Source organism: Achroia grisella, unplaced genomic scaffold (genome assembly GCF_030625045.1).
Source record: "Achroia grisella isolate CSIRO2021 unplaced genomic scaffold, CSIRO_AGI_Agris_v1 utg241, whole genome shotgun sequence".
NCBI lineage: Eukaryota > Metazoa > Arthropoda > Insecta > Lepidoptera > Pyralidae > Achroia > Achroia grisella.
In genome coordinates this window covers 4,732,466-4,759,476 of record NW_026712734.1, presented here as the reverse complement: position 1 = coordinate 4,759,476, position 27,011 = coordinate 4,732,466, and the positions used below count along the sequence as shown (strand labels likewise).

At 31.7% G+C, this 27,011-nt stretch overlaps 1 protein-coding gene across 8 annotated transcripts; it reads right to left on the bottom strand.

Moving 5' to 3' along the window:
• Positions 1-1,914: 1,914 nt before the first annotated feature.
• On the bottom strand, positions 1,915-25,405 carry LOC131842502 (uncharacterized). 8 transcript variants are annotated; one of them, XM_059191046.1, is made up of 6 exons: positions 25,351-25,405; positions 20,300-20,574; positions 8,199-8,255; positions 4,991-5,105; positions 4,132-4,314; positions 1,915-2,446 (listed from the first exon to the last, which is right to left on the bottom strand). In XM_059191046.1, the coding sequence occupies exons 2-6, from the start codon at positions 20,513-20,515 to the stop codon at positions 2,067-2,069; spliced, it is 951 nt and encodes a 316-aa protein (XP_059047029.1). In that variant the 5' UTR covers positions 20,516-20,574; positions 25,351-25,405; the 3' UTR covers positions 1,915-2,066. The 8 variants fall into 8 exon arrangements, with proteins under 8 accessions (XP_059047029.1, XP_059047027.1, XP_059047030.1 ...); XM_059191044.1 differs by having other exon boundaries at positions 25,214-25,394; XM_059191047.1 differs by having other exon boundaries at positions 25,286-25,394.
• Between the last annotated feature and the right edge of the window lie 1,606 nt (positions 25,406-27,011).

Below are 27,011 nucleotides of genomic sequence, written 5' to 3'. Positions count from 1 at the left end.
CTTATACATCAGAGTAACATATCCTTTATCATCATTACCTAATATAAAACAAAGTCGCTGTCGCTGTCTGTCCGTCCTATATATGCTTAAAACTTTAAAACTACTTCTTTTTAATAGATAGAGTGATTCTAGAGGAAGGTTTATATATATAATACACGTACACCCGTGCGAAACCGGGGCGAGTAGCTAGTAATAATATTAATATAAAAGTAGGGATGTTTGTTACGTTTACACGCAAAAACTACTGAACCGCTCATTATGAAATGTTGTACTTTTTATTAAAAAAAAATAATGATTCAATGTGAGCGAAGCCGCGGGTAAAAGCTAGTACGCTATAAATTTCATGCGGGTGAATCCGCGTTATTAATACACAACATAATTTTCACTGATTTATTTCCTCTTATGATACATTTGATATTCAGAATACACTGACGTCAATACAAACACATGAAATAATTATAAATATATTTCTAAAATGTACAATAGAATGGCAAAATTGTACATATTATATATTTGGCAACGCGCATGTGACATCCCAGGTGTTTCAGGCATCCATATGCTACGGTAACCGTTTACCATCAGATGGGCCGTATGCTTGCTATCTACTAAAACATATGTTCATAAATAAACGAAATTTATCAATACATAGTATTTTTTTGTGACTTAAATTGATTTAGAATTTTATTAAATAATTTTAGGATTGTAGGAAAATAATAAAAAAAATTAATAGACTAATCGACTTGTTAAATATTTATTTTACAGATTACTATAAAATGCTTATTTTATGCGAGGAATTAAAGAATAATATGCAAGTCGAGCCCAAACCAAAAACAGAAGAAAAAAAACAAGTTAATAAAATTACACATAACATAATATAATTGGTAGGAATATATATATTCCAGGAAGTAATATTATTTCCAATAGATATAATTTTGGTTGGTAGGTTTTTGATTGACGGCATGGCAACATTGTTAAGCTTTTAAATGGCTAATTAAATTTTAACACATTGAATTTTCGTGTTTTTTCTACTATAGTATATTTACTGTTTAAAATTCGTAATTGCTTATATTGTACAAAAAAAGTTTCAAATAAATAACATTGGTATTTTTGTAGAAAATGGTAGCAAAATTGTATTTAGATATTATTATTAAAGTGTACAAAATTTTGGACTATATGTTAGGTATATGTATTTAATATTATGATATAGACACAGACAGACGAATATAATGCTGAATATATTGTTGTATGTTTAATTCTTTAGGTACTTATAGTTATTATAAATTAGTAATACCTATATATTTAGTTATAGTATTTAGAAAAGTGCTTAAAATTAACTGAAAATAAATTAAGAAAAATCGAAAATAGTGACTAGTTCTGCAGACTATTTTATTATATAAATACAAACATTGTTAAAAAGAGTATTATTACAAAATACTACCATATTTACGAGACTATGATAAAAAAACATCAAATTTGTGTCGTGAACACGAAACATTGCAATAACAATAAATTATTTTACATTCATAAATCTATAAATATCATTAAATAACTTAACATTTATTTATATAGGTATATCTTAAATACAAAATATTTGACAAATTAATATAAAAAATGAAATTTATATATTTTTTCTGTTCATAAAATTTGTTATGAACATTTCTTCTGATTTCCAGCATTTTTTCAAAGATCTGTAATTTTATTTTTGATATATGGAAACATTGTTTAAATCTATTTTCTTTTTTCAATACATTCATAATTATTTTTTTAATTAGTTTTAATATTTGTTATAAATCCTGCCTGTTGTTTAATTAAATAAATAATAAATTAGCACCTGTATATTACGTTAACTATTATAAATTAAAACATAAGTTGTTCGTCTAATATAGTTTATTATTGATTTATAGACTATAAAGAATCTTTCGCCTATATCTACCTGGTTGTTAGGTAGCGAAGGACAAATTAAGTGCGCTTAAGAATTTAAAAAAGTAAAAAAGTTATATTTTCTTAATTTTGTACGAATTAGGTAATACATTTAATAACTAGATTCCTTTCCGATGTTTATACACCTAAAAATCTGTGTAAGGTGTTGCCAGCTTTCCAGTGCCGTCTAACGATACTGGTCTGTAATAATCGGTCATTTCCCCCCAACCGCGCGGCGCCATATTGAAATTGGGACCAGAGACAAGCGGCAGGCGTGGACTCTTTGGCGCGGCATAGACATCGTTTAGTTTCGTCGGCGCTAACGGCACGGGCACCTCGACGTTTTGTAAAGTTATGGTCGGCGTAGAGATGGGAAATGGTTCCATCTTGGGCAGGCTATTGTTGGAATATTTCAGCGCTGATTTCGGGTATGTTTTCTGACTTCGAAGACTTGATGGCGGGCGGTAGGCGGTGTCGTGGTTGGCTACCGGTGTGGGCGTCGAGCAGGAGTTAGATGTGTTACGGCCTGGAAATTTTAAAACAAGAATGGCGTTATAACTTATATTGTATTTCTATTGTAAATGGTGTTATTTATAGTGTTATCTACAGTTGTTTTTTTTAATAATAATAATATTATAATTACTTTTTTTGAGAAAGTAAAAAAAGTGGATTGTTAGTAATGTGGTTCTCCCAAATTTGAATTAAAAATGAATCTGTATTATTGTCAACATGTACAACATGAATAAAGATTACCGAAAAGCATAAAACTCCGTTCACCAGTTTTTGCGTGAAAGAGTAACAAACATCCATCCAAAATCCACAAACTTTTTCTCGTTTATAATATTAGTAAGATAATATAGCCATAAAAATGAAGTTAATTTGTAATGAACTCTTTGAGAGAGGTCAACAAAGCCTGTTGATAATAAATCATTCTATATTTACTGCATTATAGTAAACTGCACTGACTGGCACGCTACCAAACTGTCAATTCAGTCACGTACTCTGAGTAATTACTGCACGCTATAGCTGTACGAATTTGTAATATATCTTTAGGAGATTAAAATTAATTTAGTATAATAAATAACTCTGCATATCACAGAACGCCGGATAATCCTAAACTAAATAGAGTATGTTTTCAACTTTCAAGTCATTTTAGCCACTTCATCGTCGTCAAATGTTTTGTCTTATTTTTTTTCCCTACCGTCCTGTTCAGTATATATAAAAATTTACAATAAGATACCAAAGGATATACTGGAATTACTTTTAAATAAATTTAAAACATCTATTAAATCAGTAAAGCTCACTCACTAAACGATTACTTGAATGACGAGGGTGCATAGCAATAGTTGTTCATGCATGGGATTTTCATTTAATGTGTGTATACAATGAATATTCGGACTTTTATAAAAAAAGAAATTCAGTTGACAAGGCTGTCTGGAAGAGATTGCATTTATTCATTTAGGACATTTAATTCGCTTATTGTCGTCAAGTTTTCTGTATTAATATTTTTTCCTACCATCCAGTTCAGTATATAGATCAAATTGAGAAGAACTGTCAAGAAACTCAACTGAATTTCTTTTTTTTATGAATCAGTTATTTACATTATTTACTTGTAAAGTTATTTATGTCTAACATTAAATGATGAATGAAATATCCCTTGCATGAACAACTATTGCCATGCACGCTCGTCATTCAAGTAATCGTTTAGTGAGTAATGGGCTTTGCTCAGTAAATATGATTTAACAGATGTTTTGAATTTATTTAAAGGTAATTTCAATTCGCTATGTAGACAGACAAAGCGTTCTAAATCATACAGCCTTACAGATAGGCTGTATGTGAGTGTACTACAATGTGATATTTTTAAGAGATGGTTTTTATCTCCTCAGGACAGAGTGTACTTTCTAAAGGAGATATGGGATTAATATAATCCGCTTTAGATTTATTTGTGTTATCCAATGATAACACAAATAAATCTAAAGCGGATTATATTATTATTATTATTATCGTTTATTACTAATATTGTAATTATACAATAATAGTATTAAAAAATAAAATTTTAACTATTAAAATATTTACCAGCTATGATGGGGTAAAAATTACTAAAATTGGTGTGACGTAAATTATAGATCACAATTATCATCATCATCATCATTATCATCAGAATCGTCATCATTATCACCATCATCATCACAATTACATATGAATATTTACCTCTTCCCTCGTGCACCCATTTGACAGATCGCTTCTTCCTGTTCACATACATGCTTTGTCCTCTGCTCATGTGGTTGCTAGAGTCGCTGAGGGACTTGGAGATGGCCCGGGCCAAGTCCATCTGCTCCTTGACAGTGGGGTGCACGCCAGGCACGTAGAAAGCTGATGACGCGAATGTTTTTTCTGAAATAATAGAGACAGAAAATGTTAAATTTATTTACCAGAATTCCGCTTTAATAGATCAATAAAAAGCGGCAGAAGCGGGAAGCCGGGTACACCATACGCGGCTGCGCTAACGGTCTACGCTGGCAGGGCACTAGTGGAGGATATTAGGATGTGCATAAGGTCAGGTCATTGCACCATTCACCATCGACAGGGAATTCATCCTCACATACTAACTTAAATGGTATCGGACAGTGCAGTTTCAGAGGGGTGTCCTCCCTTACAGGTCCACTAAGACTCTTAAGTGAATTACCTGCCAAGCTTTTCTCGAGAGACTATAGCATGGGGTATTTCAAGGAGGGTAAAGGTTTCATAAGGGTAGGCAATGATATCATTGGTGTTTCTGTCGTTCAGAGGCTACGATACATTTTCAATCAGATGGGCCGTATGCTTGATTGCCATTATTGTAGTATAAAAAACCGGTAAGATAGTTTAGAATGTTAATAATAATATTATAAACGCAAAAGTTTGTACTTTGTTACTCTTTCACTCAAACACTACTGAACGCATTTTGATGAAACTTTACAGTAATATAGCTTCTTGCTTATGCATCAGAATAACACATAGGCTATATTTTTTATTGAAATTTAACGCGGGTGAAATCGCGAGCACAGCTAGTTATAAAGTAAAGTTTTACCGAATTTGCGGTCCTTCTTAATTAGATGCTCCTCAGCATCAGGCGCCGGAGTGAATATCTTGTTCAGGTCGATCTCCTTCTCTCCAGGCAGCAGCGGTTTGTTTTCCAGATCCTCCTGGAAAAGGTACCCCCATGGTCAATGAATTTATATACGTTTTAGTTATAAACAATATATTACTGGTATGATTACAAGATGAGATGGTAACTGATTACATATAAATATAATACCTTAGCTGATCCGACAAACGTTAGTTTACCAAATAAATTGAAGTACTAATATCGCTATAAAAGACAGCTGTTGATCGTAAAAGAGTGAAATTTTAAAGTTGCTTGTATTTTCAATGGTAAATCTTAATAAAAAAAAGTTGGTCGATTCGCAGACCTACATATGCACACGAAATTTCATAAAAATCGGTAAATCTGTTTCGGAGGAGTTTGGTAACAAACACCGCGACACGAGAATTTTATATATCAGATCTAAAAGAAATCTGTCAAGGATTGAATGGATCTTTCAAAAAGATGTCTCATCACAAGAAGAACGAGTGGCTTGTGTGTTGCTGAAATAATCCTTGTAAGTTTACATTTACTAGATTACAAACTACCAACAAGACAAATTTTTTTTGTCAAATATAATCATGCAGAGAATTTGCAACCATTATATATACTGCCTTTCTACCTCTAATTCTAACTTTACTGGAATTTGTCGGAATGACATTTTAGTGAGCAATAATGATTCGAACGTCACAGAAAAAATACTATATGGAACAGTATTCGTTTAACGAAGGATGCATGGAATCAATACAAAAGCGCCATCATATATCAAGAATTGACCATTAAAATTATAACGTTGTCCGCAAATAAGTTGGTCGTCATATATTGAATCTATAAATTCATCTATTTATATATACATAGCCATTCGATTAAAGATTTAACTTCTGGTGGAATTTATCGGAATGACTTCATTAAAAAATGAATTACTAACGAGAATTTTATATATCAACGAAGTGAAGAATTTTGTCATTGATTTTTTCAAAGAGAGTGGCATTGAACGCACGCGATGTTAGAGTTGGTCGTTAGATACAGAATTTACAACCATTATATATACTGCCATTCGATTAATGATTTAACTTTGGTGGAATTTGTCGGAATGACTTCGTAAAAAAATACGGAAGTATGTGTAACGAAGTCGGGGAAACTCGTCATATTTGAATTGACCATTAAGTTAGGTAGAGTTGGTCGTCAGATACAGAATTTACAACCATTGTATATACTGCCATTCGATTAAAGATTTAACTTTGGTGGAATTTATCGGAATGACTTCATTAAAAGGTACGGAAGTATGTACAACGAAGCTGAAGAATTTTGCCATATTTTATTCGACCATTGAACGCACGCGATGTTATAGTTGGTCGTCAGATACAGAATTTACAACCATTATATATACTGCCATTCGATTAAAGATTTAACTTTGGTGGAATTTGTCGGAATGACTTCATTAAAAGGTACGGAAGTCTGTACAACGAAGCTGAAGAATTTTGCCATATTTGAATATGGTCATATGGTCAATACCATTGAGCGCACGCGGTAGTATCAGATTCATTCCATTTTTAGAGAGGTTGGTACTCAAACATCATGCGCGTAATTGGAAAGGTTCGTTGTTGTTTATTATTTGATCTTTAACTATTATTCGGTTAATATAGGTTTAATAAAGTTATTATGAAAATTGAAGTTTTATAGAAAAACAGCTGTTCTATAAAGAAATATATATTAAGGAAAAGTTAATAGTGAACTAATTAGGTGGATAGAAATAGAAGCGAAGTAACGTAATAATAAAGTGAGTACAGATTAAGACAGAATGGAAGCTTGCAGTTATATTAAAAAAATAATAAACATTAACAAAACTCTACTCCATTCTTAAAACTACCTATAATGCATAAATATGTTAATTTACATATAATTATTTATATACTAAGTTTTATTATTATTTTATATTATAAACAACACTATATTGATCCTTACGTGGCTTTGAGCTATTCTTCTATCAAATTCTATCCATATTGGTTTAAGAGTTTAGTGAATAATAACACACCAAATGTAATGATGTTTAATATAAATATTGATATATCATACATACATCCTAGTGTAGGGCAAAAGGGAGAAACGTTTTCTCTCACGAGGGTAGGACATTACCACAGAAGTACCAACTACATATATAGAGACTAAGCTTGAGCACTAGTTGAATCTAGAAAGTATTATACATATATAGTCTAACATGAATAATGTGCTGAATTTTATAGTTACCACTTCATAAACTAAAACAGTAAATTCCACCATTCTCATGTTTAAAAATTACATTTTGAAATGAGCACTAGTAAAAAAGTTTTCACTCTGTAGATTACTTAATCCTCTAGTAGTGGATATGGGACTATCTTACAGCGCTATCATGTTTTAAATTATATTTGAGAATGAGCACTAGCTAAAAAGATTTCACTCTGTAGATTACTTAACTACTTACGAACATACATTACTGAAGATTATTTAATCCTCTAGTATATGGAATATGGAAGTATGTTCTTACTCTATGATCTTACGAAGAAAATATTATTACGGATCCTGGAAAATGTAGTGATAAATTCGCCACGACCTACGTGCCAACTGATCTGACTTCATTCTTATTATGTCATCCTCATCTGGTGCCCTGAGCTTATACCTATAGCCCATCGGATGTACCATTCCAGAAATCTTAATCTTAATAATATTATAAACTAAGATTAAGATTTATGGAATGGTACATCAGATGGGCTATAGCTATAGGTATCCGCGAAAGTTTGTGAATATGGATGTTTGTTACTCTTTCACGCAAAAACTACTGAACAGATTTTGATGAAACTTTTCAGTAATATAGCTTATGCATCAGATTAATACATGGGCTATATTTTATATTGAAAGTTAACGCGTGAGATACCGCGGGGACAGCTAGTCATTCATAAAAAAACAAATATACTCTAATTTGTTAGAAAAATATCAAAGCAAAATACTGTGTTATGAACATATAATATTAGTAAATAAACAAATAATAAAAGAATCATCAAACAAGCATGAAATCACCACAAACATGTCTCTCTAATGACAGCAATCCTGTGATATTTACAAGTAGATATATGAAACTAATGTGTCCGTGTTTTGTGAAATTGTGGGACATTCTTACAGGCGGGAATTCCAGTGGTCGTCCTGGTGAGACTTCCCGGGACACTTCCGCGTCGTTCTGCATAATATAGTATCAAATGTTAGTACACAGTTTTTATTAAGCATTTGTATTTCTGCTTGATTGTTATCATTTTAGTATTATTAGTAAACAATGTTTTTAACTCTATTTGATCTTCGATTTATTTATGACTTCCAGTTTGGGTAGGAAAAAATAAGGTATTAAGTAAAAAAAAATATTTTTCAAATTTTATGTTTTTATTGTTTTAAAAACATATTTTCGTTGGCTTTTAGCACAGGCTAACATTTTTCTGTTATCTTTAAATGTTGCAAAGATTTGTATTTAATTAAATTTATTGATACTCTATTTCTTTCTTCCCGCCACTTTAGATTCTTCACTGAAAAAACTCTTTCAGTGAAAACTGAAATGGCGGGAATGGAGAGTAGGTAAGAATTTTTTTTTTATTTTGGTAAGCTATCAGATGCATTTTTAATTAAATATTGCCATTTTTCTAATGTACTTTTCACAGAAAATTCTTTATCATCGTTAGTTTTACGCATCACAGTAAAGATTGAAAATAAAGTATTCGACGACCTCGGTGGTCTAGTGGTTTAGCACACCGCTTTACGTCCGATGGTTGAGGGTTCAATTCCTCGCACGGCACAAATATTTGTATTAATGAGTATGATTGTCTGTATCGGTCTGGGTGTTTACTATGTATAATATGTATGTATTTACGAAAAAAAAATTCTCTATGTACTTGTATCAGTTATCTAGTACCCGTAACACAAGCTTTAGATAGCTTAACTTGGGTCTAGATGGCGCTGTGTGAATTGTCCTGAGATTATTATTATTATTATTACATATTTTAATTGTATGTATTAAAGTATAATTACCAAATTTAAAGTAGGATACATTATTATAAAGCATGGTTGGCAACCCTACTGCCAGTTCTTGTCTTGGAAGAAAGAAAATAATATTTATTTATTTATCCCTTTGAAGCAACATATATTGTGTAGAATAACGTACAAAGTCTAAAATATAATAACTTTAACAATCGATTTTGTTGACAACAAACACAGTGCAATAGGTCAATTGAGGTCTTTATATTTATTTATTAATTCATTCGAAACAATATAAATTATGTAGGATATAGATATACGAGGTCTAAAATATAATAGTAACTTTTACAGTCGATTTTGTTATATCAGCAATTGTACTGCATCGGTCAATTGAAGTCTTTATAAATAATAGAGCTAGGAAGATGCGTAAAACAACGAAACCTTCCCCCAATTACGCTTTGTGAGCTCAACATTGCTCTCACAAAGGAATGGGAGAATATTTCCCAAAATCGTATAAGGAACTTGGTGTACAACATGCCAAACCAGGTAAACGCAGTAATGGAAGCACGAGGAGGTAATAAAAAATATTAAAATTCGAGAAAGTCATATTGTTGTACATAAATGTCATGTTTCCTATTTTTGTTTTACAGCGTGATCAACGGTTTTTTTTTCTTTATGTAGTAGTGACTTATAATTTTTATTACTTTCATTTAAGAGGTATTATATTGTCTATTGAACACAATTTATTTCATTAAGCTAGCATTCGTAGTTTTCGAGATATATAGGTTTTTTTAAGTGACCCGGATTCATTGCTCTCGAGTGTATTTTACACTATTATAATTATTTATTTATTTATTAAAACTTTAATGCACAAATACATAAATAAAGGTACACATGACGGACTTAACACCTTGAGGCATTTTCTCCCAGTCAACCATTGGGCAAACAGAGATTCATGTTGGCGGTGCATTAAGAAATTGAAATTGAAATCTAAAAAAAATAAAATAATAAGAAGATCACTTTAATATGATATAATTATATATACGTTATTATAATGATGACCTTCATTATAGTAGTCATTTATTGTATAATAACACTTATTCAATGAAAATGTCCTCAATCAATAATTTATTTCTTTGGAACTAGCCACTCGCCCCGGCTTCGCACGAGTGTACATGTCAGGGATGTTGGGGAGCTCGGTAACCGTAACCTATCGGACTATCGGATATCCGATATAAAAAAATACCCGTAACCGTAACCGAATCCGAAATAAGAGTTTCGGATAATATCGGATAGGGGTGGAGCCTAATTGAGACACGTTATGTAACCATTTTATTAGCTATTTGTAGTTTACTTTTCAAAATTCCTTAAAAAATTAATATCCGTAACCGAAATTATCCGAAACTAACGGATGATCCGAAATAATTTCATATCCGCATCCGTATCCGGTATAATAATCATTCCTATATCCGTATCCTATAAACCTATCTGTATCCTAAATTTCATATCCATAACATCTCTGGTACATGTATTATATATATAAACCTTCCTCTTGAATCACTCTATCTATTATAAAAATCGCTTCAAAATCCGTTGCGTAGTTTTAAAGATTTAAGCATACATATGGACGGACAGACAGCGACAGCGACTTTGTTTTATACTATGCTGATATAATGATAACAGCAGCTTACTTTTAATTGCTACTATTTAACAGTTTAGACATTAACACCTAGCCAATTGTAGCGATTCACGATATACTGAAAAATACGTGGCACTGAACGTAAAAAAATAACATTGTTATATTACATAATTACAATTGTAATAACAAAAAACTTGTCTTGCATAAGTGAGTTTTGTGCTACATGAATAAACGATTTGTGAATTTGAATTTAAAATGTTTAATGGGATATAGAGACATAAAGAATACGCAATAGAACTGAAGAAATATTACAACCTTACAAATAATTAACGAAAAAATGATTGCATAGTTAATATATAGGTATAGGTAGTAGAAGTAAGAGAGCTATGTATACCAGCAAAATCTCTCTTTGACCACCTGTCTTCTGATGAATTGTTTGACATGATGCCTACGGCTACCTTTTACCATCGCACCGCTCGCCATCGACAGGGAATTGATCCCCACACGCTGGAACCTAAGTGGTCTCGGACAGTGCGGTTTCAGAGGAGCTTCCTCCCGCGTACACTTAGATTGTGGAATGAACTACCTGTCGAGGTTTTTTCGAGAGACTACAGCATGGGGTTTTTCAAGAAGGGTATATTAAGGTTTCTTAAGGGTCGGCAACGCGTATGTGACACCCCTGGTGTTTCAGGCGTCCATAGGCTGCGGTAATCGTTTACCATCAGATGGACCGTATGCTTGGTTGCCACCTACATTTTATATAAAATAATATTTTTTTTTATTAATACCTGTCTTTGGAGTACAGCTCCTATTACATGTTACGAGGTATTTCTGATTAAAATAATCTGTTATGTTATTTTATGAATGAACAACTTAAAGTAAAATATCTTTATTCATGTATATAGTTCTATCTTATATATAAAATTCTCGTGTCACAGTTTTCGTTCCCATACTCCTCCGAAACGGCTTGACCGATTCTCATGAAATTTTGTGACCGTATTGAGTAGGTCTGAGAATCGGCCAACATCTATTTTAAATCTATTCTAAATGTTAGTGGTAGTCTACCCCTAATTTTTTTATTTTTATTTTAAGGCAAAACAACGTTTGCCAGGACAGCTAGTTTATTCATATAAAAACTGCTTCCTATTTCTCAGTGAGAACAGTTGTCATTCCTTGCGTACCGTAAACAATCTCCGTCTTAGAATTCCCATTCATTCCACTCCCTTTTATACAAAATCATTTTCTGTTCATGTAATATATATACCCGCTTCCTGCTTCTATTCGGTGCCCTCAATCTCTTGCTAGCTTTAAAGCATCAGTAAAATCTCATTTCCTTTCCCTTTAGTTCTATTTTTCCTTTTTTTGTTAACCCTTTCTTTCCTTTAAACTTTTCATGGATATGTGTATAATGAAATTTATATATGTAGGTATATACATATATATGTATATTTGCATGTATTATTTATATATTAGTTGTGTTGTTATTTGCACCACCTACTCTTTTTCATATACCTTCACCGTCTACCTAAAGGTTGCCTGTAAGAGATTGCTTAGCGATAAGGCCGCCTTTGTACCTATGATTGTATATATATATTTATATTAATTAATATGTTTCTGTTCTGGTGCAATAAAGTGTATAAATAAATAAAATAAAAATAAATAGTTCTATTACAAACAACAATGTTAATGACATTCATAAGCGGCTAAAATGTCCTACCTGAAGAATTGTTTTTTGATTTGATTGGTAAGTTATTTATAAGTAATCATACCAGTAGATTTTTTTAGCCAATTAATATAGCGCCATCTAGTCCCACGGTAAGCAGATATTGTGTTATGGGTACTAGACAACTGATATAAATATGTATTTTTTGTAAATATGTATATAATATATATAGTAAAGATCCAGAGCGATACAAACAATCATACCCATGAAACGGTGCAAACATTTGTAGTTTGCATCGAGCGAAGAATCGAACCCGCGGCCATTGTAAATAAACCGGTGTTTGCCAGACCGCTAGTTTTGATTTGATTTTATTGTCATTTCATTAAAAAATTAACCAAAAGAAATACTATGGAATTGAACCCGCTCCTTTAGAAGTCGGTTGACAAATCATCAACCAAAAAGTCATTACACTACACGAGAGATGACAATACAATGTCATAAGCTTACAAACTCATAATATACGGGACCTACCTACGTATATTGGCTCACACACAGCAAACATTTTGAACCGTATTCCCCTGTGTTAACGTACATAATAAATCATGAATCATTGGACGTTTCGTCTCTAATTGTGCAGTAAGTGCTTTTGGCTGGTGTCCAGCGGTCCAGCGTTCGATGCCAACTTGCGGCCCAGAAATTAACTACCAACAACAATTTTTTTACAACTCAAATCCAGGCCAATACGTCTATGAAGTTTATATTTTACCATTATTTTTGATATGAGGAAGTATTGTTTATTTTTTATCAAAACCGCACTAAAAATATATTCATACTGTATCTACTAATATTAGTAATGCAAAACTGTCTGTTTATTTTTTGTATTTTTTATTCAAACCGCACTAAAAATATATTCATACTATATCTACTAATATTAGTAATGCAAAACTGACTGTTTATTTTTTGTATTTATTTACTAAAATTTTAATGCACAAATACACAAATATAGGTGCATATGGCAGACTTAACACCTTGAGGTAGGGGGAAGGAGATTGTCAGCAATGTGGACTGTTGACCCCATTGCTAGCAATGTTCCATGTGAGGTTGACCTCCACGCGGTTCCCCTGGAAACCATCGTGATACATTCCTGGTGAATTTGTCACGATGGGCCAACTGACCTGACCTCATGCTCATCTTATCATCCTCCACTGGTGCCCCGCCAGCGTAAACCGTTAGCGCAGGCGGGTGCGCCATTCCATTATCATACCTAATAAAAAAACACCTTGAGGTATTGTCTGCCAGTCGATCATAGGACAAACAGAGATTTATGTGGGCAGTACATTTAAAAAAATAAAATATATATATATATAATTTAAAATAACAATGTAAAAAAAAACTAAATTCAGATTCAAACGAGTTCATAGCCATATATAAAACATAATAACTTAAAACAATATAATCGCGAAAGTTTGTGAGTATGGATGTTTGTTACTCTTTCCGCTAAAACTACTGAACAGATTGTTATGAAACTTTATAAAAATATAGCTTATGCATCAGAATAACATTTAGCCTGTATGTATTTTTAATTAAATTTATATATTGAAATTTAAAGCGAGTAAAACAGCAGGCACAGCTAATTAAATAAATAATTACGCATATACTCAATATTTATAAATATAGCTACATAATTGTATGTGTATGTATGTATATGTACGACACATACATACATACATACACATACAATTAAATATATACCAATAAAAATCAACAGTGAATATATAAATGCGTAAGTAAGTAAGTAAAAATGCTATTTAACTATAATTATTTTAGTTTTGGGAAAGATATTGACGTAATTTTGATTTAAATATGAATTTGCTTATCTGTCTGTTTGTTTTTTTATGGTAACCTGATGGTAAACTGCATCAGTCGCCTATTCTCATGAAAAGAATCAAATTGAGATCAACTACACGCATAAAACACATGTTACTGTTTGTAGAAACTTTTTCTACACTACAGGTCATCAATCTGAATCAAAAGTACCACTTCAGAGATAGTAGGTTCGATGCCCTGTTCAATCTATTTCTAGAATTCTGATCTATAAACTATAGTAATAAGTACAAGAATATTGTGGCGGTATATATTCAAGCTACGAAATACTTAAATCTATGAGAAGTATAATGTTATTTCCGCTTGCAGGTTCGATTCCGCGCACGGTGCAAACATTTGCATTCATGAGTATGATTGTTTATATCGGTCTAAGTGTTTTCTTTGTATATTATGTTTCATTCATTTCATTTACAAAAAAAACGTAATTTTATTTCAATTATTTAGCACTCATCTTTAGCTTGGGACTAGATGGCGCTGTGTAATGTCCTGGATTATTGTTATGTTTGTCATAACTTTATTTCGATACATGTATGGAACACGTTATCCACTACGTGGACAAACCAGACTGGTGCTTCCATTTACATAAAAAAAAAACTAAAGTCAATCATAAAAAAAATGTTATATAATTATCTTTATGTCTATATTAAACTACGGCTAAGTTTATTTTGATCCATCCATAGAACACGTTTTCCATCAAGTGTGAAACCATAAAAAAATGGTATATAATTATCTTTATATTTATAATAAACTACGGCTAAGTTTATTTTGTAGAACATGTTGTCCATCAAATATGAAAACAGACTAGTGCTTCCATTTACTTAAAAAAAAAAAACGTCTATCAGAAAAAAAATATTATATAATTATCTTAATATTTATATTAAACTACGGTTACGTTTATTTTGTAGAACATGTTCTCCATCAAGTGTGATACCAGACTGGTGCTTCCATTTACGTAAAAAAAAATAATGATAATAAAAAAAAAGTAAATCGTATAGTGTTCAAATTCTAAACTCTATTTTGTTAGCTGGTCTTAATAATAACCTGAATATACGTAATTCAACCTAATTCTGGCACAGGCCAGCTATCACTACGTCTACCACATTTATTTGTACAGTTACACGTAAGACAGCATTATTTCAGCTGTACATAACAAAATGTACAGTGAAATATTGTAACCATGTACAACATTTATTTGAAAAAAACACGAGCTGAGTTTCTTGTCAATTTTTCTCATCTCGAAATTATTCCGAACTGACGGTAGATTTGACATATCATAAGAGTCTGTAATAGACTTACATGAATAAAGATATTTTGAATTTGAATTTGAATTTGTATGTATCTACATAAGAAAATATATTTTTGTATTATATTATCTTCTTGTGATTTGTCTGATTTCCGAACGAGTAGTAGAATAAAAAATATGATTATTCAAAAGATATTATATTAAGTTTATTCAAATAAAGATTATTTCTATTTCTAATTGGAAATTACAGTGCATTATGTAATATTTACAATTTAAAAAATATATGTAAAAGCGTTTTTACATACAGGTATAAAAAGTATGTTTGCAACATTGTAATATTTTAAGATTACTAGAGCTTATGCTTGCTGCTTCTGTTAACTTAAATGATTTTAATTTTCAATACTTCGACACGCAAGTTATTGCTCGTTCTTGTGATCAACTTCCTGAATGAGTGCAAGATTAAAAAAAGAGTGTTACCAGTTTAAAGAGTGTAACTTAAGGTTTATTTGATTATTAGAGCTTATACTTGCTGTTTATATTATGTTACCTTTAATTAAGATTCAATACTTCGACATGCAAGTTTTTGCTCGTTCTTGTGATCAGCTTCCCGAATGAGTGAAAGATTAAAAAAAGAGTGTTACCATTTTAAAGAGTGTAAATTAAGGTTTATTTGTAGAAAGAATTTTCCTTTCTATTCTAAGACTTATATATTATATTCAGAATATTATACCAGACTTTGTGATCACTGTGTCTTTGCTTAATGAAACTTTACATAGTATAAAATGTTGTCACTTCCGCCGTCTGTTCACTTAGATCTTTAAAACTACGCAACGGATTTTATTACAGGTTTTAGCACATATAGAGTAATTCAAGAGGATCATAATAGGTACACCTGTGTGAAGCCATGCCGGGTAGCTAGTGCCTTAAAAATCTTAAACATGCGACTACAAATGACAGGGAAGTCTAAAATCTCAACTTTTGTGCGTTCATGTTGATTCATAGACAAATATAATTTGTTTTAATGTCTTCTAAATCACTTTTAGCAGTTGTTTTACATTCAAGCAAAATTTATGGCAGCGTTAATTTTTATAAGTTATAGTTTTAATTCACATTGCCATCTATATCAATTTTATTATATACTAGCTACTCACAATCACTCTATCTATTTAAAAAAACCGCTTCAAAATCCGTTGCGTAGTTTTAAAGATTTAAGCATGCATTTTTTTTACACTTTGACATTACATTTTACATTTGGGACATTTGTTTTACACTATTTTATTTGTAATGATAATCAATTCTCGTACCTCATTCTCATTATTCTCCGTTATTACTTGGTGGTATTCTTCATTTGTTGCCGTGTATTCTTCTCTCTTATCAAAATATTCCTCTGTTTCCATCGCAACTGACGATTCTAATAGGCACTCCATTATAAAATCCTATTCTGTCACTCGGTACCACTGTTTTCTGTTCATATATTTATATCACTGTTTAGATCTACGTTAATTAACAAAGAATAGAATAGAACTTTATTGACTCGTTTCACAAAGCACAAAGCTTTCCAAAACACTGGAGTATCTATTTTACTAATCTGTTAACACTGGCCAATGATTGAAATAAGTATATTTGACGGTGTAACAAAAAGATTCAAATGGTGACGATCAAACGTCCAAATCTCAACTGAGCTGACAATCAAAAGGGATATTTTTTTAATGAAAGTCTCTCAGAAATAAAACCAGCAAATGAAACGCTGTTGCCAAATCCCCATACAATATAATTAGATGCATCGGAACACCGGGTAAACTGGGTTAATCTCTTAGTTCGCGTATAGGAGTTAGGGAACTGCCGATTTCTTGTAAACATCGAGTTCTGTTTTTGGAACTATTTTCGAAGTCAATACACTGCTTGATTATTAAAGACTAGCTGTAACCGCGACTTCGTCCGCGTGGCATTTAACTTTATTTTTCTAAAATTAAAGTAGCCTAAGTTACTTCATATTACATCAGCTACCTTCCAAAAAGAGTCCCATCAAAATCGGTCCAGCGGTTTCAGAGTTAGCCGGAACAAACAGACAGACAAAAATTATAAATGATGTTATTTTGGGTGTATACTGTATTTATATTTATATGCATGTAGTAAAAAACTGTTATTTCAATATTACAAACAGACACTCCAATTTTATTTAAATGTATAGATATATATTGTAAAATATTTTAGAATCACCGACCTCATTTGGTGGAAGCTATAAGAAAAAAGTATTTTGACCTAAAAGGCGAATTATTTTAAGAGACTTATGAAATTCACAATCATTAAGTATAGGTAGTGATAATATATTAATTAATTAATATATTTTATCACAAATAATCTGTGCTAAAGATTATATTATATATAATATTAGGTTTAAATATAAAAAAATATATGTACTAAACATCTATATTTAACTTCATGCTAAGTGAAAATTAGTATTTTGTTTAATCATTACATAGTATAAAACAAAGTTGCTGGCGCTGTCTATCCCTATGTATGCTTAAATCTTTAAAACTACGCAACGGATTTTGAAGCGGTTTTTTTTAACAGATAGAGTGATTCAAGAGGAAGGTTTATGTGTATAATATATGTACACCGGGGCAAGTAGCTAGTTAAGTTATAAAACACTTGAATATTTTGACTGAAACCTCTATCTCTGTAGATATTTTTTTAAATTTATTCCATTAGGGGAATTTATAATTAATACCCTTCTCACTTCTATCTCACTAGAGACATTTTTTCTATTATTGTAATAGGGACTTTTCTAATATATATTTTCCTAACTGATAGTAGATGTTACTTATCACACGTTAGATATGTGTGATAAGTAAAATCTACCATCAGTTACGAAAATATATATTAGAAAAGTGTGTGTTTGTATCTCTAATAAAACTGCATGAATTTAATTTGATTTGGCTAGTCCTTCAGCTGAAGAGTCATCATTCAAGTTAGACATATTTAGAATATAAAAAAATGTAAGACGAATTATAAAAGAATGTACATTGTAATATAATATAAGGAACCAAACAGTTCTGGAAACTATAGTCGCAAATTCCTAATGAATTCATGAATGGCAAACTGATTTAATTTCATGCACATCCTACCATCGTTCATCGTGCCGCATGTTCATCAAAATGTAACCAGAACTGGTCAACACTAGAATAGAACCTTGGACCTTATTTACATAAATCAATGTACACACTGGCGTACCAATTCAGTAGATTCAACAGTTCAAGGAGAAGTCTATGAACGTCGGTTCAGTTACTGGCCTCGGGCCAGAGAATTAAAAGCAATTGAAATAAGTACATGTTAATACGAGAGAGAAAACTGATAAATAACAAACATACATACATAACATACCACATAACATACATAACAGAATAGAATAGAATAGAATAGAAAGTCATTTATTCAAATAAACTTAATTTAAGCACATTTGAATAGTCATAACAATTTTTTTTATCTATATACCATCTTATCTGCCATCATAGTACTCCATCAGACTTTGAGTAGCATATAGTTTGATAGAATAGAATAAAAAAAACCGTTATGTAAATAAACTTAATTTAAGCACTTTTGAATAGTCATAACAATTTTTTTATCTATATACCATCTTATCTGCCATCATAGTACTCCATCAGACTTTGAGTAGCATATAGTATGATAGAATAGAATAAAAAAAACCGTTATGTAAATAAACTTAATTTAAGCGCTTTTGACTAGGTTAAAACATAAATTCACAATAAGATTAAATCAGTCGTAGTGATAAGAGACGGCCAGTCCCTACAAGCAGCACTCGTTCACGAGTATGACGTATGATTTATATATTTTTATGTGAAAAGTGAACCTAACTAAAAATCAGCTTTGGAAACTATGTTGAGTTGTGGTCCACATTGACTCTGTTTTGTAATGTGTGTAAATTGTTGTATGTATTTTTTTGGTCATTATTGTTGTGTCACTGGAAACCAGCGCTGAAGCAATAGCTGGGCTTGTAGCTACATCTTTTCAGCTTGTAGTGCAACATTAGTTTTTTTTTTATTTATTCGCTTTTTTATATAATACTATGTGTATGGGCGAGCAGTCTTTAGCCGCCCCGACAGTACCGGTCTGTTTATTCAGACCTCGTATACCCCTACCATGAGTAGAATTACTCTCTACATTTATTTGTAGATTTTGTTGATGTTATTCACTATTATATCTATTATTAATCATTAATAAACACTATCTAGTGTTTATTAATGATTAATAAATACATATGTTACTACTCATATTAATTTAGCTCATTAAACATTTTAGATATTTACTCCTATCTGATTAAGTTCCACTATACCTATGATTAACGTATCAATGATTAATTCTTTTAATATGTTTACTATATTTTATGTATAAACATATATTTGTAAATAAAGATTATTATTATTTATTAATTTATAAATAAATAATAATGGCCTTTTGTTTATCACGATGGTGGCAGTCGAGCATACGGCCCATATCTGTAACACCAGGGGTATCCCGCGCGTTGACGATCCTTAAGAAATCCTTTTAAGAGACCTTCGTTATAATATCATATAGCATAAAGACTTTTATTTTATATTTTCAATTCGTACCTATATATTTTATAAGTTAGTATGGTTAATTATTAACTACAGATATAAGTACATGTAATAAATACTTATAATAATGTATACATACAAGAGCCCATAGTATCGAGCGGGCCAAGTGTAGTTCCCTGAGGCACACCCCGCGTGATTGTTATTGTCGAAAGCCTCCAGTAATTCTAATTAGGATAGATACACTTACCCAACTTACAGGGAACAATTTATAACTGAGGTTAGTGAGGAACGCTTTCTTTTGTGGATCAAACATGTCAGATGGTTTGAATCCACGTTTTGTGACCAGGGCACTGTTGATGCTGGATGAACTCTTCACATCATCGTAGCTGTCCCTGTGGACAACTCTGTCGTTGATCTTGTGGATGCTGGACATCTTGTTCGAGGAGTACTGTCTCTCGCTGATGGTCATCATTGTTCTGTTTTTTTTTAATTATCACTCAATTCACTTTTGGTATTTTGTTTACTCAACGTCTGAAATAACAATGGCCTTGAATTTAGTATGTGTGATGTGTTTAATATTGTGTAATGATTGGGTAAATATGATTACTAACTGTGCTCTGCTTTTAGTAACCGCGATATCAAAATTTTACGTTGTAACCATAAATGTTATATTGTTATAGTATCTACTTCATACAGATTTACTTTTGGATTTACAACTTTACACGCATTTGGAATAACAATAGGTTCTAACGTTTTTGTTTGTGAATCAATTGATTGGAAATATATGAAATGTGGCAGGGAAATCTGGAAAATGTTGGATTTTTTCTGAAATACAAAGTACATGAACGTAGATAAAAATTCTTAAAACAATTTCATTGACCTTGGCAATATAATTGTGATGAGGACGTATGTTGCTTTGTTGAATTATTCTAAATGCACAAATCCGGCGAGTTTTTTAAGTTTTTGTATACGTTTAGGTATATGTCTGATAAAAGAACCTATTATATAATTTGCTTCAGGATATTCTGAGTGAATAGCAATTATAGTAGTGTCCTACACTAACTTCGACGGCCTCAATAGTCTATCGGTTTAGCACATAGCGTTACTTCCGATGTTCGCGGGTTCAATTCCTCACACGGCACAAACATTTATATTCATATGTATGATCGTTTGTATAGATCTTGGTGTTTTCTGTGTATAATATATATGTATTTATAAAAATATCTATGTATTTGTATCAGTTGTCTAGTATACATAACAGAAGCTTTAGCAAGCTTAAGTTGGATCTAGATGGCGCTGTGTGAATTGTTCTGAGATTATTATTACTAACTAGATCTACACACATTAAACAATGAATCTATTTTTATTAAAGACTTATACAGAAAAACACATGAAGAAGTCATAAAGAAAAACGTTGATTTACACTGCGAACATACGTAAATTGTATGTGGAGGAAAATGAAGGTCATGACAAGGTACGAGATGCGAAGTAATAGCATCAAGGTCTGTTTATGCGGAGCTGTGATTAATGTCCAATAGTAGGTTGGTAGAATAGTTTCTACTACTCTTCAAATACAAAGTATACCTTCATGAGTGACTAAAATGAATGAACAAATTTGCGTTTTAATGTAGGCAATATTGAGCTATATCGCAGTCATTTGGACTAGTTTCCATTATTATCGGTGTTTCAATCACACTTGAGTTAGTCTATATAAATTGAGTAAAGTTTTGGTGTCGATCACATTTAAATTCTGGACCTAAAGTGCTAAAGGGCGCGATGTTTTCTACTGTTCTATGCTAATATTATATAAAATAGAGAGAGAGAGAGAGAGAGAGAGAGAGAGAGAGAGAGGAAAAATATTCGAAACAGCGGATTGACCATCTCAAGGACTCTCCGTCCAATTCAAACAGGGATTGAAATTACGATGGCTTAGCCGAATTTCAGACTCCTAGAAGTACCCTAGGTGCCTTAGAGCTCAGACTAAAGTCGTATCCGTCAGGTGGGAGTCCAGTTCGGTGACGCTGTAAAGGCCAGCTACGGCTAAGAGCAGCATTCGAATATTTTGAAAAAAAGACCGTTGTATTAATTTGCGGAAATCTATCGGGTTTGAAATCCTGAGTGACATGTTTGTTTGGTTTACCACCATTAATAGTCCTAAGTTGTGATTGTAGTCGACCAATGGTCAAAATTTGAGCATATTAATTATGGTCAAATCGCCCATTTCAATTATAAGTTTGAACATTATTAATCAAAGAATTATGCGTATGTATGTCAAATTTATGATAGCGTGTGTAATGTTTTTTTTATTGATTTAATGTTTTTTTATATATTTTTAAAAAATATATAAGTTCTCTGCCGTCCTCTATATAAACTATAAGTGAACGAAATTTTATACCCTTCGTCCACGTGATTTTCTTGAAAATGTGTAGATAGTTTCGCTATAGTGATAAAAGTTGCAAAGATGTTGTCAGGTAAGTCAAACTGCATTAGGGCGAAATCGGGACGGACCTCTAATCCATTTATGAAGTCACTGTAAGTGTATTCGCTAAAAACAATTCCTGAAAACATGCGTAGGTATGAATGAAATATTTCACAATATATTACAGGTGCCAAGCATCCTTAGCATCATTGTATGTATATATAAAAATCTCTGCTCACGTTGTTTGTACGTGATAAACTCTGAAATGGCTTAACCAATTAGGCATAAAATAATTTCTTACTATCGTTAATATTATTTCTTTCTTCATTATATTATTCTAATATATTTCTTTATTTGCATATCACAATTATATCCGTTATCCTAAAGTTGACTTGAAAAAAATGTTTTCAGCAATAAGGTCACCTTATTGTGTTTATAATTAATTATAATAGTATTAATTATAGTCTAATAAACTAGAAAGATTCAACAAATGTTTGATATAAGCTATGGAAGAGTGGAGCCTCCTGGCATAGTCATCTTTATGCTTAAAATGAGTCTTCAACAACTGTAGAATGTAATTGTAACATTGTGTTACCTAAATAAAGAATTTTGAAATTTGAATTTTTTTAATTTATTTTTTGAATATATAGTTTGAATTTTAAGAATATATTAAGCAATACATCTAGTATTGCTTAATTTTTTATTTTTATAAATTTAATATTTTTTATGGAATTTGGCTGATGGCGTGTAATTTGGTTCAACTTAAGAGATATAATAGTTTTTGTCTCGATAACTTAATATTTTTTAAATTCAAATTAGAAGCTAAAAACTACGTTTGTCGTGTCACTGCCAGATTTTTTTTATTTATTATTTGCATATAAAATTAAAATATACTTCACTGATTTTACCTTTTATAATCCTATTATCATTTAATAATGGTTTAAAATTTATTCACAAAAATAGAGAGACAATAATTGCGCCCATGCAAAACAGAGCGGATTGCTAGTTTTCTAGAAAACTGAGGAATTCCATCTGAAATACTCGTTAGCGCGATGCGAAAAGGTTCAAATTCACTTAGCATTCAGTTGTTACAGAAATAATATGCTGAATTTGTGTTGCCTAGCGAACGGTCTGCTTCATTTTCATGTAATGTTTACACGATGAGAACGTTGGATGTTTGGCGCACCATTATTTTCAGTTAACGTGAAAAATTTCATTCTACATCTTTTTCCTTCACACATTTTTTAAAAATGTTTCTTTGAGTGTATAATTTCAGGGATTTATCAGATTTCTAAAATAATTGGTGTATAATATGAAGGAGGTAGTGTTAAAATGGGTGTACCACAGGGATCCATTTTAGGTCCTTTTTAATTTTTAGTTTACATATTTGACATGGTTGAAAAAATAGCAGATACAGTTCAGTTTGCCGATGTTACTTAATTAGTATATAAAGTCAATAGATATATTAAGGACATGGACGAAGCAAACAAAGCTCTCTCTTCTGTGTTAAAATGGTTTACTGCTAATAATATGCTATTAAATACAAATAAAACTAATGTGTAATAAATTTATTATTGAATGATTGAAACTCTTTATTATTTGAAATAATAAAAACACAAAAATAAACAAGACATGCAATCCAATGGAAGATAGATAGATATAAATTCATATTAGGCAATAAACCTATTGATTTTGTTGATACTGATTCTAAGGATCACATTAGACTACAATAGGGCATATATTTCTAATTTGGCGAGTCAACATAGATCTGCCTCTTATGCGGAAAGAAGAATTAGACAATTAACAAACCTAACAATGGCTGAATTTGTTTATTTTAGCTACTTCCATAGCATTAAGTCCTATAATATTTTATCTTGGAATAAAGCAACATGTTCGTGGTATGGGTTTCGGAGAGTCTCAGAGCTTTAAGGAATCAATTTCCTCACAGTTGCTTCTCATACGATTACGAAAATATCATGTAAGACAGGAAAAATATTGTTAGTTTAAAAATAATCGATTATGTAATAACAAATCGGTTTTATCTAAATACAATCAAACCACGAAATTGTTTGCTAATGCATTCCTGTATATATATAAAAAAATAGTAATAAAAACTATGTACAGACAAATAGATGAATCACGGACAGGTATGAATCATATTTGTAGAATCCTACATCTGTAAATCTTAAATATTACATTGATGTCATTTCTATACCTAGAATTATAAAGAGCATTATTCTGACTAATTGACTAATCTATGAACGTACAGACTAAACTAATAGAGTGGGGAAGGGGATTGTTAGTAATGGAGAATAGTGGCCCCATAATTGGAAGTAATTGGACATATGCGGGCGAAACCACAGTATTAACACTAGCTAGTTAAAGTGTTATTGCGATTCTTGTAAAGGGACTTTTTTAGAACTTCAGAACTGACACTTGTTATTGCGAAATATACATATAAAACTACCTAGTTAAAGCAAATCTTATTACAATTCTTGTAAAGTGACATTTTGAACGTTAGAACTGACAATTGTTATTGTGAAATCTATATATATTAACAATGTAAACATGTATTTATTACAGGACGCACCAAATGCATACTTTAGTTTATCTAGTACAAGTATTTGAACGTACGAGCGAAGCCGCAGGTGTTTGTTAGTGTAATTACTACCATGTATTTCAGCTCATTGAGTAATTTTTTTATGTTATTTTCAATATTAATATTCTATATCACACAATTTAGGCCCATACAAACAAATGACTCCCGTATGTTGTTCTTTTGCCTAATTTATTTAAAAAAATAAACACTTTTTTAATTTCGACCACTGTATTTGGAGCACTCGATAAATTACGCGATAATAAACTTTATTATAATGTAGCGTAAGGACCGTATTCGAATGTGTTTCCCGTGTGAGATGAATACTCGTCGCGAGTTGATTTGGTACTAACGAAAATAAGTTTTGAACTGTCTTGCATAATACGCAGAAAAGCTCGTAGTGTAGGGTGACTGTGATTTGTGAAGTTTCCCGTTTTTCTAACTTTCTTTTTATCACGACGAAAAACGTTTTTTTTATACTACTATGGTGGCAAACAAGCCTACGGCCCATCTGATGGTAAATGGTTATCATAGCCTATGGACGCCTGAAACACCAGGTGTATCACGTGCGTGTTGCCAATACTTAAGAAACATTATATATTAAGGTTTCTTAAGGGTCGGTAGGAATCGGCTTCTTGCAAGCAAGCATTTCATTCCACGTAAAAACACTTCTTTTTTTATATATATATAGCGCATTGGACAAGCGAGCTTGCGGCTCACCCGATGGTAAGTGATTACCGCCGCCGATGAGCACACGCAACAGCAATTGCAAGTGCGTTGCCGGCCTTTTATAAATGGATAGGGGAAGGAATTATGAAAGCGATTGGAGGGAGGAGAATGGACCTCGCCTCACCTTGCGAAACGTGAAAACATTTAAATTTTTTTTTGTACACTTTTTATTCATATAACGTTTTTTTCTTTTTCAGGACAATTCACACAGCGCCATATAGACCCAAGTTAAGCTAGCTAAAGCTTGTGTTATGGGTACTAGTTAACTGATACAAATACATAGATATTTTTTTATGTAAGTATATACATATTATACATAGAAAACACCTAGACCGATACAAACAATCATACTCATGAATACAAATGTTTGTGCCGTGCGAGGTATCGAGCCCGCGACCATCGGAAATAAGATGGTGCGCTAAACCGCTAGATCACCGAGGCCGTCGATATATATATCGGTTTTGAACGTTAAATGTTTGTATTATAATTTTTCCCTACCGTCCAGTTCAGTATACTGATTCAATTGAGAAGAACTGGTTCGAAATTCAATTAATTTACTTTTTTTTAAAGCCAGTTTATTTACAATGTATATTTATATAGGTGTCTATGTTTAACATTAAATGAAAATCCCGTGCATGAACAACTATTGCCATGCACGCTCGTCATTCAAATATTCGTTTAGTCAGTAATATACTTTGCTTAGTAAATTTGATTTAACAGATGTTTTGAATTTATTTAATGGTAATTAATTTTTTTTTATATCTAATCATTTGTATCTAATATCTTGTCATGGTTATCCCGTAATTTCATAAAGTAGGGTGACAGCAGTTGGCGCGACCAACGCGCAACTATTTCTGTCCCGCGCGCGCCCGCTCCGTTCTTTCATCAGTAAGTCTGCAACCAACAAATGGCTATTTATTTACAATACAACCAGACTACGTTGTCTATCTATCTATTTATCTATCTTCACGGCAAGGCATATATTACCGAGTGGACAGAAAGAACCAATTATGTACTTACCATTACTCGGTAGCTATACAATTATGAAATGCAAAGATTAATAATGGAGAATAGAAAAAAAAGCAACAATTGTCTCCAAAATCACTACCTCTAAATCAGACCTTTTGTGTCGTAGACCCCTTGCCATATTTTACGTTTTTGGGTAGATCCCCCATTCCTACCTGATATTGATTTTTTGTAAATTTCTAACTGTAATAAAATGTA